The sequence below is a fragment of the Bicyclus anynana genome, chromosome 15 (assembly GCF_947172395.1).
Source record: "Bicyclus anynana chromosome 15, ilBicAnyn1.1, whole genome shotgun sequence".
NCBI lineage: Eukaryota > Metazoa > Arthropoda > Insecta > Lepidoptera > Nymphalidae > Bicyclus > Bicyclus anynana.
In genome coordinates, this window is record NC_069097.1 from 11,528,106 (window position 1) to 11,544,764 (window position 16,659).

The window sequence follows — 16,659 nt, forward strand, 5'->3', positions numbered from 1 at the left end:
CGAGATCGAGACTCACGAAAAATTAATTGATAGACTGGACTGGACTATAGCCAATACACAAGAGATGCGACTAATTTGAAATTCATTTATGAAAAATATTTCGTTAAAATAAACTACACACTACTAACCTATCTACATAATGATGTAGGTATAAATGAATTTGCTCATTAATATTTTATCAACGAAAAACATGATACATTTTTGTTCCTACGTTTTTGGACGTGATAACGTCCTATAAATCAAGGAACGCCGGGTGCACGCACAATAAAGTGTCACGTAACATGTTCTGGCTAATCCTCTCAGTAAATGTCAGTAAATAAATATTCCTTGGCCTGAGCCGAGCATGCAAGCGAAAGCGCGGAACATGAAGAGGAAATTCTCAATTTGGTTGGTATTTTTTTTAAATGTATGTACTACTTGAAAACGCCTAAACCCATAGATTTACGATTCGGTACAAGTAAACCGATTTGGAAAATTCTGTTTTTGTTTGGAATCCTAGAGACGTTAAGGTACTAAGGTAATAAGTTTTACCTACGCATTCCTCTATTTGTATCTGAAATATTTTTTCGTTTCGTCCTTTATAGACCCCGTTTGTACGTAGTCGGGTTATAGTTTTTAAATTTTATTTTATAGTGTAGTGTTTTATAGTGAGTGTGTAGTGTAGCGGACGCCCGCGACTTCGTCTGCATGAAACTCGATGTAAACTCTGCCCTACCCCTACCCTACCCCTTTCTTTTGGATTTCAAATAATATAAAAAAAAATTAACAAAAAAAAAACATCAAATTCGGAGCTGTTCTTGAGGACTTCCAAGGAAAATACTTTATTGACGCGACAAAGGAACCCTTCTTACCCTTCTTAATTACATTTTACATGACATTTACCATGATGTTTGTCAAATGAGCAAAAATCACTTAAGTATCCTCTGACACTCTCATAATACCGTTGATGGTTACTTTCTCTGTCTACAACAACAATCATCGTTGCTGGAACGCAATGTCAGATATTTGACATTGACATTGACGTAATTGGCTTTGATTAGAGAAAGATTGTGATTTGATTTTCAAATGTGTTACAATTTTTATTGATTAGCGATTTGTGGATAAATAATAAAATTTATAGCTTTATTACAACAATTAATAATTATAAGTATAACATGCCAGTAGTTAATAGTTTGCAGTACCACTAACACTGTAGTATGTGATAGAACAAACGACGATAAAATGTCTTTAGAACAGACCGCCTGTGATGGTAAGTTGATAAATGTAATGTAATAATAAGTTAAAATTACGCCCTTTAGCGGATTTTAACAATCCTTTTCTGAATGAATGTGATATTATGTCACAACAGAGAACAGAATAGAACAAGGAAATTATATCTTGCAAAGCGGGAAACAGTTTTATTTGTTGTCTGCCGATCATATTCTTAATCCTCTGGCTTTTTTTTAAACTTTAAAATTACAGGTAGTTAACTACAGGGAAAACGATCTTAATGTTGCTAACGTTAATTTACTAAGTAAACTTTTTGGTTTCAAAGGTAAATTTCATTGAGAAGAGTAATTTCCAAAATTAAAATAATAAAAGATAGATGTAGAACAATTTAATTACACAATTTTGATTTTGAGTTGTAGGTATAAAAACAAATTTGGAAAACAATTAGGCTTTTGATATACTTAAAGATAGCACAAATGCATTTGTGTGTGTAAAATAAGGAATTTCAGCACAGTATCTTCTCTGTTGTTCCTTGTACTTTTTTGCACTTGGCCACCATGGTTACGGTTGAGCGTAGGTCCTTTGCCAGTGGTTAAAGCTGGAGTCTCTTAAGTTACATTACCTTAACAAATCACTCAGGTTGCGGAATGGCTCATGGAGTGTTTCTGAGGAACCAATGTAGGCTGCACATTATTCTGATAAACTTTAGTATCTAAGCATAAGATGTATTGCTATTAGAAACAACCATTACTTGCCAACATCTAAGTGAGTCTGCACACGGGCCATACGCTATATCCACAAAAGCTGCTACAAGAAGCAAGAAGGGGCCACAAAGGTCGACACTTTTGGTTTTGTGGCTGCTACTTTTTTATCATACATGCAGTAGCATAATCGCGCGAGTGGCGTGTTGCGGCGGTTTGTACCAACGTTAAGTGACCAGTGAGGGCCACAAGAAGCGAGCAGCGACGATTGTAGCATGTTTAACCACCGGCGTCAACTGTGTGCGGCGAGTCCATATAAAATGTATGAAACTACTGTTTTCCATTCTAAAAGTATAATCGCTGACGTTTCATGTTCCTGCTCTTACAGACTTGAAGGCTTTTGAGAGGCGTCTCACAGAAGTCATAGCATGTCTCCAGCCAGCCACTATGAGATGGAGAAGTAAGTTAGCCTATAGACCACTTTCTAATTTAACTGGTTCCAGTGGACCCCTGCTAAATTTCTATCCAAAACTCAACAAAAAAAGGATTCACCTATTTTCATCAACAGCCACCACACAAAATACAGTTTTCAAAAAAAAAATTGTGATTATTGATTACTTAGTTAATTAATGAATTATTTATGCTGTGAGTGGATGACAAAAAGTAAAATTGTCCAGGGAAAAAGTTATTTCAGCAACTTTAATTTTTGATATCTACTTACAGCACAAGGAAACTATCAATTCACAAATGTTTTATGTAGAAAACTCCTATTTGAAACCAGATAAATGTTTGTAGAGCCCCACTTGCAATTCGTGAACCCCCATTTTTATGTCACATCAACATAGACCCCCACGAGTCTTCTGTAGACCCCTTGGGGTCCACTGGACCACTTTGGGAATTGATGTATTATAGTTTCTGAATGTCTTTTTATAGTTCTCCTGGCAGTGGTATCGGTATGCACCGCTATAGCTGCCTGGCACTGGCTGACTGATCCACTCACACCAGTAGTGTCATTGACACAGTCATTATGGAATCATCCCTTCTTTGCATTCACTTCTACATTTTTAGGTAAGACTTGTATTTCTTTAACAAACTGGTTGTCAATTATGTTGAAAAGCTTATGTAACAATAATTGTGATACATAGTTAAAAATTATGATAAATGCTTGTATGTAAATCACTATAGCTTGACAACTTCGTTTGTAACATTCCTGATGTTGCGCTCGGGGCGTCGCTGATGTAGCGATGAATGAAAAACCCACGACCGATGCACGTCAGTTCCACGCACGCACAATTTCACACCTGCACAGTCTTTCCGGCCGTCGCCCGCATATCATGGGAGTGTAATCAATGAACTTGCCAGATTTTATGATGAAACTAGTTAACAAGTGTTTTTTCCTGTTCATGATGTAGATAGTTTTTTTTTCATACTAAATAAACAAAAATGGTTTCTGACAAATATCTCAATAACATTTTGAACATTCGGCACGCTAGTTTTTGAAGATTGGTTAGGATAGGTTTCACTTTTAGACCCACTAGGTGGCGTTTAGATTTTTTCTACATCTTAACAAAATCTTTTTGCACTCATATTAACCATTTATGAGTAAAAGTTAAATATGTTTTACATACCAGAGAATTTCCCTAATTCTCTGCATGTGTGAAGTCTGCCAATCCGCATTAGGCCAGTGTGGTGGACTATTGGCCTAACCCCTCTCATTCTAAGAGGAGACTCGAGCTCAGCAGTGAGCCGAATATGGGTTGATAACGATGACTTAATAGTAAATTCACTATACATATTTTGTTTCAGTGTTATTGTTTATGATGGGAGTGCATAGAAAAGTGATTGCACCGAGTATCATAACAGCTCGGACAAGGTCCGTCCTCAATGATTTCAACATGTCTTGCGATGAAACTGGGAAGCTGATTCTGAAGCCACGACCCGCAAACTCCTAAAATAGTTAATGTGTTCTCCAATGGCGAGCACAGGCTTTTTAACTAGGGTATGCACAATAGGTGCAAAATGGAAAATTCCTGTCGCAATACAGGTTCGTAATGAGTTCTTAGGGTAGGCAGGGCATTTTTGCATCTATGGTGTGATCGCTACTGATGGCATGCATTGACAGACTAAAAAAAGCACTGCCTACCCTGAGCTGCTCATTACAAACCTGTATTTGATAGTCAGGGATCCATAGAACATTTTGTACAATAGATTACTAACAAAATTATTTTTTTGTAGACGCTCAAAAATTTTCATTTCCTGGTAACACAATTAACTACTAGAATCAAGAATTTTCGTAAATATAAAAAGTTGATCGTCTCATCAAGATGTAGCTACTCTCGAAAAATTAACTTGATAGTAATCAAAGTGCCTAGTAGAAGTTTTCAATATTTTCATACTGTGACGATCGCGTAAACGCAAACGCGAATGTATATGGAATTAAAACAGATGTCCCACTAGGTGGCGCTGTTTCAATTCCTTACAATTTCGCGTTTACGTTACGCGACCGTCATAGTGTGAAAACTGCAACTAGACACTCAGTTGTAAAAAATGTTCTAATTATCCCGGACTATGAATGTGTAATTTGTGCATACAGTGCCTAACCTAGTTAAAAGCCTTATGCACGCCACTGGTGTTCTTTGTATATAAACATATTGTTTAAGTAAAATGTTGTTTCAATTCTGTTAATATGTCAACAAATAAAACCAATTATAGAGAGACTATTTGTTTATTTATTTTATTATAACTTTGGTGTGTTTATTACATAATAAATAAATGATAACTAAGAAAATAGGTTTTAATTTACACATTTTGAAACAAGTATCATCAAAATCAATTGACTGGACCACAGGAACAAGTTGAAAGGCATTGCTTTACGCCACGAAAATCTTGTCAAGTCAAAGAAAGTATTATTACAATAAATTAGATTTAATAATAATTGCTAACCAACATGAATTTGATTTGGCTAAACACATTGGCGTTGTGTATTGCATAATATACTCAGAGGCACAATTATCCGCCCACTTTAATATACTCGCGTCATATTAAAGTAGGCGGATAATTGTGCCTCTGAGTATATTATTTATTTATGTTCCCGTGCCATAAACCATTTCATACTAAGAACAACAGTTAGACTACCAATATATGTTACATAATATAATACATAAAATATTTTGCTACGTAATATACTTAATATTATAGTGTATTAAATTTTTCAATAAAGGAATTAAAATTTTAACATATCACAATATTTTAAAAGCAATTCAATTATACTATAAATAACTATAGTAAATTATATTATTAAGTAGAAATAGTATTAGTAATTTTCAATTTTTTTCAATATTATGCAAAAGTATCAATCCAATAAATTGTGGTTATTGAATTGATTTTACATAACCGTATGTGATTGACTTTATCATAACTTGTATAAATAAACAGATATTTTAGTATTTACCTACATATTTTTATACATTTATTAATTGTATTTCTATCAACAAATTCAAACAGTGTGTCACATGTGTGCAAACAATTTTGCACACATTCGATCGCGTTAAATTAAACTTAAATTTATACGGCAGTTACCAACTCTCCAAAATTTATTCCTAAAGTTCGTGTCAAAAACCCCTAAAAACGCCTTAATTATTGAGCTGTCCCCCTAAAAAATATAATTCATAATAATTTAGAAATAATATGCTGTAATATGTTTCAAAAATCAATATTTAATACAGACGAAATATTACGTCTTTATCTGAAGATTCAGATTTTTTTAAATCATACATGTAGACAATGAATAAATTTAACAATTTTTTTTATTCGATGAAAATCGCCGCCAGTTGCCTCAGAGTGATTGTAGAATAACGTATTATATGTCGTTATAAGTCGCTAGGTCAAGAAAGAATTATTAAAATTATCATCAATTTAAAAATATTAAAGAGTTAAAAAATCCCTGAAATACCCCTAAAAAAATCCCATTTCACTTATTTGCCCCCTAAATCTGGGGGGAAAACCCTAAGTTGGGAACCCTGTTATACGGAATTGAAAAGTAGATGGCGCAATTTCACTTTAATTTTAATATCTACTTTTACGCCATCTAGTTACAGCAATAGAAAACAGTCCGTGATTAGATTGCGCCATTTCATTTCTATACAAATTCAAGTTTACTTTTTGCGATGGAATAATTACAAACTCGCACCACACAGATTTTGTAACACAAACATTGATTATTATGATTTGGACATTGTCAGTTACAAAAACGTGTACATGTATTTATTTCACTTCCTGGTAAATAGTAGTTTTAAATAGGATACATAAATTCGAATTTAATAAACCTTGAAGACAACAACTGTACGTAATCAATAATAACTACATATTTATATATAAACAACAATATTGTGCTAACCGTGCAAGAAATACAATAAATAGGTAACTAATTATCTATTTTTTTTTTCATGAATATTTAATACTTGGTACAACTACACTAAGAATTTAATGTTCGTGCATAAGTATAATTACATAATGAAATTCCGATAAACTAATTTTAATATATATTTTTCTAGTAATATAAAGAATAATAAAAACATACTACTTGTAAATAATCATTAATATTAAGCAGATAGTGGTATATTGTATTCCCAATGATTATTTTTCCGTGAACTTTTTACTACTACGATTGATTAACATCGTTTTGGGATTTAGGGTCAAAGCTTATTCACCTTGCTTCTTTATATGGCCTGGTATGAACATAGGCTCATTACCTCATCTCGGTAGAGTAGCATGGCTCTTATGGGCCTTGGAGTTAGGACTCTATATAATGGACGACAAAAATGCCATATATCGTATTTTAGCTGTACAAAAGTTAATATTTACTCTACAATAGGGCTTGCCGTTAAATATGGGATATTTACTAACTACGAGTACAGTAATAGTAGGTTTTGTGCAACACGATTTACACAAGCGGTGGAAGACTTTGCTAAGTGAAAGACTTATGCCCTATTTAATGTTATTACTTGTATGCTGGCATCCCTACGTGGTTATGACATCCAGGTGACCCGCACCTAGAGTTTTACTTCTACGTATTTCATTTGATAATCTGAATTCTGTGAATGCCCTTTCAGCTTCTGTTTGTATGCCAGTCAATGCCTTCAAAGCAAGCAAGCAAACTACTACTACATTTCCACGCAAGCACGCCACAACTTAGATCGTATCAGCCCTTTTTATAAAGCATGAGTTAAATATAAAGCGCTTGCCTGTTTACCAAAAAGAATTATAATTGTTTTTAAGGATTACAAACAGGTATAACTATACGGAAATTCATTGCGAAAAAAAACACTTATTTTTTCTTGCTTGCTTGCTGGCGAAGACACCCATAGAGACAGTATGGATTAATAGTAATAATATTAAATAGGAGCATCAGTACATACTATTACAACAACAAAAAGAAAACCACTAAAAACAAAAACCATAGTAAAGTTTAAGCGTATACAGCGGCTATTAAAAACTTTAACATAAATTTCATTTTAAAAATTATTATTTATCTATAATATGCCTACTTATTATAGTTTTATTTTGTAAACAATTGTTAAAAATTCCAGTTAAATTGTAAACTGTATATGCTTTCACTTATCCCTAACTAAGAGTTATAATTAATTAATTAAACATATAATATATAAAGTTTCATTTTAAAATAACTTTGATAGATAACATCAAGGCAGTGGTACATGCATAAATTTATTAACATTCATAAAGGCATTATCAAATAAGTTCAACCCTGGTCAAATAAATGCTCAAGTTTTAAAGTTTTACATTAAAGAATGGAAAATGAATAAAAAAATCATTTTCCAAGCGTCTAAAACTATTTGATGTTGATGTTAACGGAATCGACATAAGCTTCGGTACTAAAAATGTTTCTAAAACAAAGTCTATATACATAATATTTTTTAATTTTTTATATCTTCACTTGTATACAAAAAATGTTTAGTGTTTCGGAATATTTCTTTTTTATATATATGTAAATAATACATACTTATAATTAAATATAACCTGTCATTACATTGCACTGCACTAAAATGGCTAATTTTTTATATTTCGAATTTAATTAAAAATCTAGCATTCATTTTTCCAGGGTCATATAATATACATAAAGTAGGGTCACTTATATATTTTGTTCTCGCCTCAATCGCGGCTGACTTAAATAACTAGGTATATAAAAATGTTACCAAATGTTAAAGGGATGGCCTCCAGTCTCTGTTTTGTTATTTGTTAAATTAGAGAAAAGCCGAATATTTTAATTTATGTAACAATAAAATAAAATATTACGGAATGGTACAAGACGTTAGCTGACAGCGAAACGCAAGTGGTAACGTAACGTTAGCGCGATTCGCCAGTTTAGCCCGAGGTTCGCACTAGTACCTACAGAAGAAGCTCCTTAATCGCGGTTTTCGTAATCGTGTTTTCAGCAGTGTACATTAAACATAGAATACATAATCTATTGATTGTTTTTCTTTTCATTATTTTGAGTTCTACGCTGGTAATTATCCTGATGACTTTTACAAGAACCGAATGGAATTTAGCGCAAAGTAAATAATTATCGTAGTGGGTAGATATCATATTACATATTTCTGTAAGTCCTACTTTAAAAGTTGCCTTAAAGATTTATTAAAAATCTCACGCAAATTAAATATCTGCAATTTTACACGATCGCCGGGGCCGCGAATAAGGAGATTTTACTGTATAACGTGGGACACAATACTTTAACTCATCTAAATTTAGAATGTTTACAAGTTCATGTTTAAAATTTTGTAAATGTTTTTTTATATTGCACAATTTGTTTTTGACACTATTAAAATTTCAAGGCAGTTTTGTGTTACTCTTTTAATATTTAGGTAATACATTCTTACACGATAAATATAGTAGTATATAATATCTCCATATTACTTTAACATTTAAAAACTAATATTAACTTACACAGTGACTTTGAATAAATTCTGTTACGTACACACACTGAAACGTTACTTATAGCATTTTCAAGAACTCAATGTCTACTAATGCGTTGCTTAGGGAAAGCAACATTTATTAATTTTTTTATTGCCTAGTGATATTAGTACACTTTGTAAAATATTAAAGTACAATTTGAACATTAATAATAGACCCTAGATCTAAAGTTTAGTAATTTTAAACATAATTATAATCACAATTTAAACATAATTATCGTAATAAGACTACTGTTGTAATGACCCCTTAGCAATGTTTTAATTAGGAGAAAAAGAGAATTAAACAACTTCATAGTGGCGTAACTACAAAAATTACCCAAAAATATTAAATTTTATTTTGTCAAGTCATGTAAGGATTTAACATTTTTTACGTGCTCGGATCACGGCGCCCAGATCTGCTACATCTAAAGGTAGAAGGTAATTAATTTGCTAGTTACGCCATTATTCGCTAAGCAATATACACGCCGATAACAGATTACCATATTAAACAAAAACAAATTCTAGTAGGCATGTACTTCTGTTAAAAATACTGTATGACTGTGAGCAAAATAAGTTTTTTGAAGAAACTCAATTTTTAACCGACTTCCAAAAAGGAGGAGGTTCTACGTTCGGCTGTATGTATGTTTTTTTTTTTTTTTTTAACTATTTTAAACGTTTGAATTTTAAAAAACGTTTCAGCGTCCGTAACGTACCTATTGTTAGCGATATACTCGTACATACACACCTAACGCTACTTACATACACCTTGCATACGTGTGGGGGTAAGGGAAAGATTTCTCAAAAATAAATTTCACTGCAGAATATTCGCTTTTTAAGCATCGCTGTCTAATTTACGGTATTTTTTTATCTGAATGTCTCTATTTACCACGAACACACATAATTAATATTATATCTATAAAGTATCACTTTGTAGTTTTTATAACCTTTGTCATTGTGAAAAACAGAAAATAATCGTCATCGTTCTTTTGAATGAAAATATTACTGGATATTCCATTAAAAATAATTCAATGATTCATTCCATGAATTTTATTCTCAAATAGTGTGAGTATAAATTTTTTTTAGTATGAACAAAGCTTTAATTTTATTACTTTACAGTGTAAACTAATGTTCATGATGCTCAATGCCTCAGAAACCATTGTAAAAAAATTACATATAATTTCTGCTTTTCACAATAACAAAAATCCATAAACATGTACACAATTAATATTTTGAAAAGTTACTGAAAGAAGCCGGCAATCATGCGCGTCATTTTGAGGTAATTTATGTACAATATGTATAGAATAGAATTATTTGTAGAATATCTTTTATATGAAATGTGATATAACCCATTCAAATTGACTATGTAAACAAAAATATTCTTGTGGTGCATTGAAATATTAACCTTGTCTAAAATGTATATTTTAGCTTGTAGTCTTTAAGTCAAACACAATTAACTAGTGTAATATTAATATACATTATACTTATATAATTTACATTGCAGAGTCTAACGGATTTTAAAGAAAGTGTCAATATCGCCCGAATTGTATGGAATTGAAACCTAGATGGCGCAGTTTAAATTTCATATAAATTAAAGTGTACTTTTGCGCCATCTAGTAACAACTAGAGGAAACACAATCCTTGAGAAAATTGCGCCATTTCAATTTTTATTACGAATTCGATGCCTAACTTCTTTTTTGATACGTCTCGTATTCAGAGCAGATTCGAAGTTGTGCTGGCAAGTGCTGGGACGGGGCATGGTATATATCTCCCTGATTCTCTCATCCGCATGGTCTAGGTCTAGTCTAGTTTTTCTACAATCTCATCAATTTGAATGAGTTACACAAAAACTAATTTTTATCATTAGCTACAACATTCAATATCTACCTACTATTTATAACTAACATTCTTTCGTTGCAGCTTGATCTCAAATCAAAAAATAAAAAAAAACCGGATTTAAACTATTGAAGTTTCCCTATGATTTATTGACTACCTTTTCTACTTGTTATTCAAGTCATTTATTCCCAGTTTTACACTAAAACTTAACTAAACTAGTTTTATAGTCCTAACATGTTTTTCTGTAGCAAATAGGTAATTGATATTATAAGTAGGTTACTTTATTATCTACTTATTTAACCTGTATACTGAGTTTAGGAGTATAATTCCGTTTCTTATGTGAATAAAATCCCAGTTAATATTCCATAAGTTAGAAGAGGTAGTAGGTTTCGTGATGATGATCAGTGATGGTGTAATATGCATTTTCATAATGTAACTTCAACGTAAACGAACACATAACACGACCTCTCGCGCCGGCGTCCAATGCAAAACTGAGCTCAAGTTGGCCAATACGCTCAGTTTTAGTGCGAAATTTTTAAAAATCGAACATCAAGATCACGCTACAACAAAACTAGATATGAAACAGAGCAAAGAAAATGCCAACGAGAAATCCCCACGAGTATTATTGTCACATCATTCCCCACAGCAACATGCAAGGCTCGAGTGGTGCCCTCACGCGGCCAACAGAGCCCTTATGTTCTTCGGAGTGGACTGACTGTTCAAATGTTTTGTTGTATATCTGAGAGCATTCAACAACGGCTCGGCTTTAGGAGGCGGTTGTTGTTGTAGGAACTTTACGCAGCCTTTGACGTCCACGGAGGAGGATCGGCAGAAAGCCCCGGATGGATGCACCCAGTCGTATAGAATTATCAGACCCACCATCACTCGGAGGACCAGAAGCGATGTTTCTTCGCGGCTGAATTGGGCGACTAGTTTCCTGAAAGTAGAACAAGGTAACGTTAGAAAACATAATATCATCAATATTTATTCAAAATTTATTTCAAACTAGTGGACCCGGTCAAGCTTCGCTTTGACTTATGTGCACTTCTTCCCTATCCCTACTCTACACTACTCTACACCTACCATACCCTATCCCTTGACTCTTAAACGTTTGTATGGGAAATGGGAAGTTTTTATGGTTTACCCGGCAATTATTCTAATTTTTCTCACCTTTTAAACCTTCCCTATACCTCCACGAACATTTGAAGACCAAGATAAGATAAATCCGTTCAACCGTTCTCGAGTATTAGCGAGACTAACGAACAGCAATTCATTTTTATATATATAGATAGGCTCAGTTTACAAGCACTTAAAAAAATATATAAAGTAGGCTCAGTTTACAAGCACTTGAAAAAAATATTGCTTTTTTTGATTTTTTTCATTTTTGTTCTGGCAGTTTTTTGTTGTCCCGGGAAACACCAGACTAACTGACTTTGTGGATTGTGGATTACATTCTACTTATTTTCACTCTCACACGTAAGAGGCCCCTTTAGTCTGGCTGGCCCGTATCTTTACTTATATTATAAAGCTGAAGATTTTGTTTCTTTGCTTGAACGCGCTAATCTCAGGAACTACTGGTCTGATTTGAAAAATTCTTTCAGGGTAGATAGCCCATTTATCGAGGAAGGCTATTTATTATCCCCGAGAACGGGAACCACGCAGAGGTAAGCGCGGTGGATTTATAAGACGGAGGTCCTGGGTTCGATTCCCGGCTGGGCCGATTGAGGTTTTCTTAATTGCTCCAGGACTGGCCGATGGGAGGCTTCGGCCGTGGCTAGTTACCACCCTACCGACAAAGACGTACCGCCAAGTAGAAACCGAAAATGGTGTGGATTTTCATCCTCCTCCTAACAAGTTAGCCCGCTTCCATCATATTAGTAGTATAGATTGCATCATCACTTACCATCAGGTGAGATTGCAGTCAAGGGCTAACTTGTAAAGAATAAAAAAAAAGTCATTCATACGGCTGATACAGCTACGCCCCTGTCAACGTGATTACAAGTGACGCATCCATCTCGAGTAAACTTTATTAACACATAAACATACACAAACAACTGATCAAAGTAATAGGTGCGATTAGAAACTATGTTTACCGTTACCAACTATGCTTCCTTTGACCTTAATACAAACCGACCTACATCGCAGCCCACTGGCCTAAATATAGTATAAAAAAGTTTCACAGATTGCCGTTCCCATGTTATTGTTATTAATAAAACAAACGATGTTTAAAGGTCTGAAATGAACTGTAACTAATCCTAAATAAATAAATAGATTCACAGCTCGCTCCACTGTTATTTGTATAGTGTAACTGTATTCGGATTTATGTAACTGTATTCACATCTATACATAAAATAAGTTTGTAGAGAGGTGAATTCTGTACCTACATGAAATATATTTCCAAAATAACTATCAGGGGGTGATTAGTGATCGATAATGATGACAAAAATGCAATCAGTAAAATTTTTGTCTGTCTGTCTGTCTGTATGTTCGTTTTATAAACAAAAATTATTCGACGGATTTTAACGAAACTTGCTACAATTATTTTTCATACTCCTGAACAGATTATAGTATACTTTTCATCACGCTACGATTAATAGGAGCAGAGCAATGAAGGAAAATGTTGGGAAAACGGGAGAAGTTACTCTATTTTTACAGCGATACATCTGTAAGGGTCTGTATCTGGAATAAAGAGGTCTAAGGGCGGACAAAGTCGCGGGCATGCGCTAGTAAAATAATAAATGCACTAGCATATTCGACCCACGGAGACTAATAAAATGGAATAAATTCATAGAATCAAGCGAGTCGCAGGAAATCGCTGGATGCAGGCGGCTCAGGATCGTGATGTTTGGAAGTCCCTAACAAAAGGCCTTTGTCCTGCAATGGACGTCCAACAGCTGATATGATGATGATGATGATGATGATGATGATGATGATGATGATGATGATGACATGAATATGAGCCGTACACTTATTTTACAAGTTTACAAGTTTTTATTGTAAACTAGCTAACTCGAACAGACAGGTGACATCTGAAACGTTGACTTTACGCAGTAAAAGTTACCATCAAATAAAATAGGTAAAAAAACATTTTCAAGCTCAACGGTTTTATGACTTAAATAGATTTGTCCTAGGTAATATAATGATATTGACTAGCGGACGCCCGCGACTTCGTCGGCGTGTAAATCAGGTTTTCGAAAATCCCACGGGAACCACGGATTGTCCGGGATCAAAGTAATCTATAGTTTACTCATTAATTTCCTCAATCTTCCAGTAAAAGTCCAATTTAAATCGGTCTAGCCGTTCCAAAGATTACTTGTAGACTATTTTTTTAAGTTGTTTGTGTTTTAGTTTCGTGCAAAAAACTATAAGCTCTTGATAAAACACAACATTTTAAAATCAAATAGACGCTTCTTTATTTGAATGTATTGATAGAAATTTCACTAACCCCTCGATTTTTATTCTCTCGAGTCTAATTTCTAGAAAACCATTGAGATGAATTACAAGCATACAAAACCTTCATTTACGTTGGACTCTGCATTGCATATGCGTTGTTCATCTGCGGTAATTGTCTACGTATTAAGAATAACTCTTGTATGAATCTTATTATTGTAAATATCACTCATACAGGAAAACTTATAACCACAACAACAATATAGGCATAGTTACCAACTTTATCATTACATGCCAGCATCATTGTCACCACCACTTAGGGTTGCCAGGTCGACGGAATTAAAAGCCGGACAGTCCAGCCAGTTTGCCTGACATTTGGGGAAAAGGCTGGACAGTCTACATTATTGTGGATTTTGTATACATCAGTATTAATAGGTACGAAGATTTTTAATTTAAAAATCAAGCATTCATGATTATTACCGTAAATTTTGTTTCCACACGTACTTTGTTCGCTTTTTTGCTAAATATAAAGCCTAACAAAAGCCAAACACCGTTAATTTCACCGGATACGGATTAGAAAAGGAAAAGCCCAAGTATGTCCGGCTTTATCCGAACACCTGGTAACACTACCATCACCCATATTTGTTGAATTTTATTCCAATTTTATTGAGAAGGTACCAATATTTTACATATTTTTTTCATTACAAGATAATTCATAGACGTATACTGATGTTGAACCTCATAAGAAAGCTCAGAATCACTCAGCGGGCGATGCCAATTGAGCGAGCTATGCTTGGAGTTTCTCTGCGTGATCGAATCAGAAACGAGGAGACCACAGAAGAACGAAAGTCACCGGTATAGCTCAGCGAGTCGCGAATTTGAAGTGGCAATGAGCAGGGTCCATAATTCGAAGAGCCGATGAACTTTGGGGCCCCCAGGGTACTGTAATGGCGACTGGTGGCGGCGCAATGTTGGTCGACCCCGTACTAGGTGGACCGACGATATAAATTTTCGCATTGATGTACCGTGGGGGTATGAAAGTGACAAGAGGCCTACACCCAGAAATGGAAGTCCATCGGCATATTTTATTTTATGTCTGGATATAAAGTGATTGAAGGATGCGTAATATTATATGTGGTATTACGCATCCTTGTATGTGATTTTAAAACACTTACACACAAATAAATCAACTGAGCGCTTTGTTTACTGAGGCCGTAAGTTATTATTTCGGCTGTGTTTTATATGGTATGAAGTTTAGTATCTTCTAAGACGCGATGCACCTTAAAGATATTTCCAAATTTTTTTTTAAAATCTTTTTTATGGATTGCCATTTAAAATAGGTTTATTTTACTAGTATAGATAGTATATAACTATCTATTAAAATAAATAACGGTGCTCAATTAATTATAGAAAGCTGACAAAGCGAGCCATTTCTATGACTGTCCTCTATTAAGTACGTAGGTACTTCTATATTTGGTGAAGTATATTTACGAGCAAATAAAAAAAGGATATCGTATTAAAATGCAAGCAATGCGTCATCAATCGGCTATTAAAATCCCGACAATGTTTTTATCATTCAAGGCACATGGTCCTATTGTCACTTTCAATGGCTCTGCCGATATATTGGGCTATCATAACACAAACTACACATACAAACATATTCAAGCGATTATCAACTGTAATATAAAATGATTAAGACTTATTTTAGTATGTCGAAATATGTTACGGGTTTCGCATGTGGACATATCAACCGAAATAGTTTGATAAGGAAGTGGACAGAGGTTTTACGTCATCGTGTGACCAGCGAGTTACTTCTAACTTATAAGTCATCAGTAATTCAATATAATGTAGCCATTTAATGAATTTTGCACTTTATAACTCAGCACTTTAAGGTTCAAAATGTGTAAATTAAAACTAATATCAATTTCGCGGACTTCCGGCGATACGTGTAAATGAACTAACAACGTAGATGATTGTGATACGTATTATCAAGAAACGTGTTCATACTTCTATGATAATATAATCAGCGGTTATCATAAATCTATATCTAACTAATAAATTATATATAGATAGTATATATTTTACTTAAGTAATATTTATGCGATTCACAGAAATTAAATTTTGGAAATATACCAATCTACGTACTTATACTTTTATCGAATTTAATGTATTTTGCTCTTTTTATAGAAAGACTTTTGACGGCCTCCGTGGCGCAGTGGTATGCGCGGTGGATTTACAAGACGGAGGTCCTGGGTGCGATCACCGGCTGGGCCGATTGAGGTTTTCTTAATTGGTCCAGGTCTGGCTGGTGGGAGGCTTCGGCTGTGGCTAGTTACCACCCTACCGACAAAGACGTACCGCCAAGCGATTTAGCGTTCCGGTACGATGTCGTGTAGAAACCGAAAGGGGTGTGGATTTTCATCCTCCTCCTAACAAGTTAGCCCGCTTCCATCTTAGACTGCATCATCACTTGTATTGAAGAGAATAAAAATAAAAAAAAATTAAATAAAGACTATTGCATTTATATGGTTAGTATGAATAGTTCATAGTGTGAATTGAAT

General features: G+C 34.0%; 2 protein-coding genes across 2 annotated transcripts in view; one reads left to right on the plus strand and one right to left on the minus strand.

The window, feature by feature from the left end:
• Positions 1-1,012: 1,012 nt before the first annotated feature.
• LOC112050750 (nuclear envelope phosphatase-regulatory subunit 1 homolog) lies at positions 1,013-4,627 on the plus strand. Its single transcript, XM_024089095.2, has 4 exons — positions 1,013-1,249; positions 2,299-2,370; positions 2,844-2,978; positions 3,717-4,627. The coding sequence occupies exons 1-4, from the start codon at positions 1,222-1,224 to the stop codon at positions 3,860-3,862; spliced, it is 381 nt and encodes a 126-aa protein (XP_023944863.1). The 5' UTR covers positions 1,013-1,221; the 3' UTR covers positions 3,863-4,627.
• LOC112050748 (CYFIP-related Rac1 interactor A) overlaps positions 4,617-16,659 on the minus strand; it is a 56,566-nt gene continuing 44,523 nt past the window's right edge. The window contains exon 4 of the mRNA XM_052885801.1: positions 4,617-11,645. Coding sequence (XP_052741761.1) covers positions 11,381-11,645 — 265 coding nt within the window. The 3' untranslated portion in view covers positions 4,617-11,380. The remainder of the gene's footprint in view (positions 11,646-16,659) is intronic.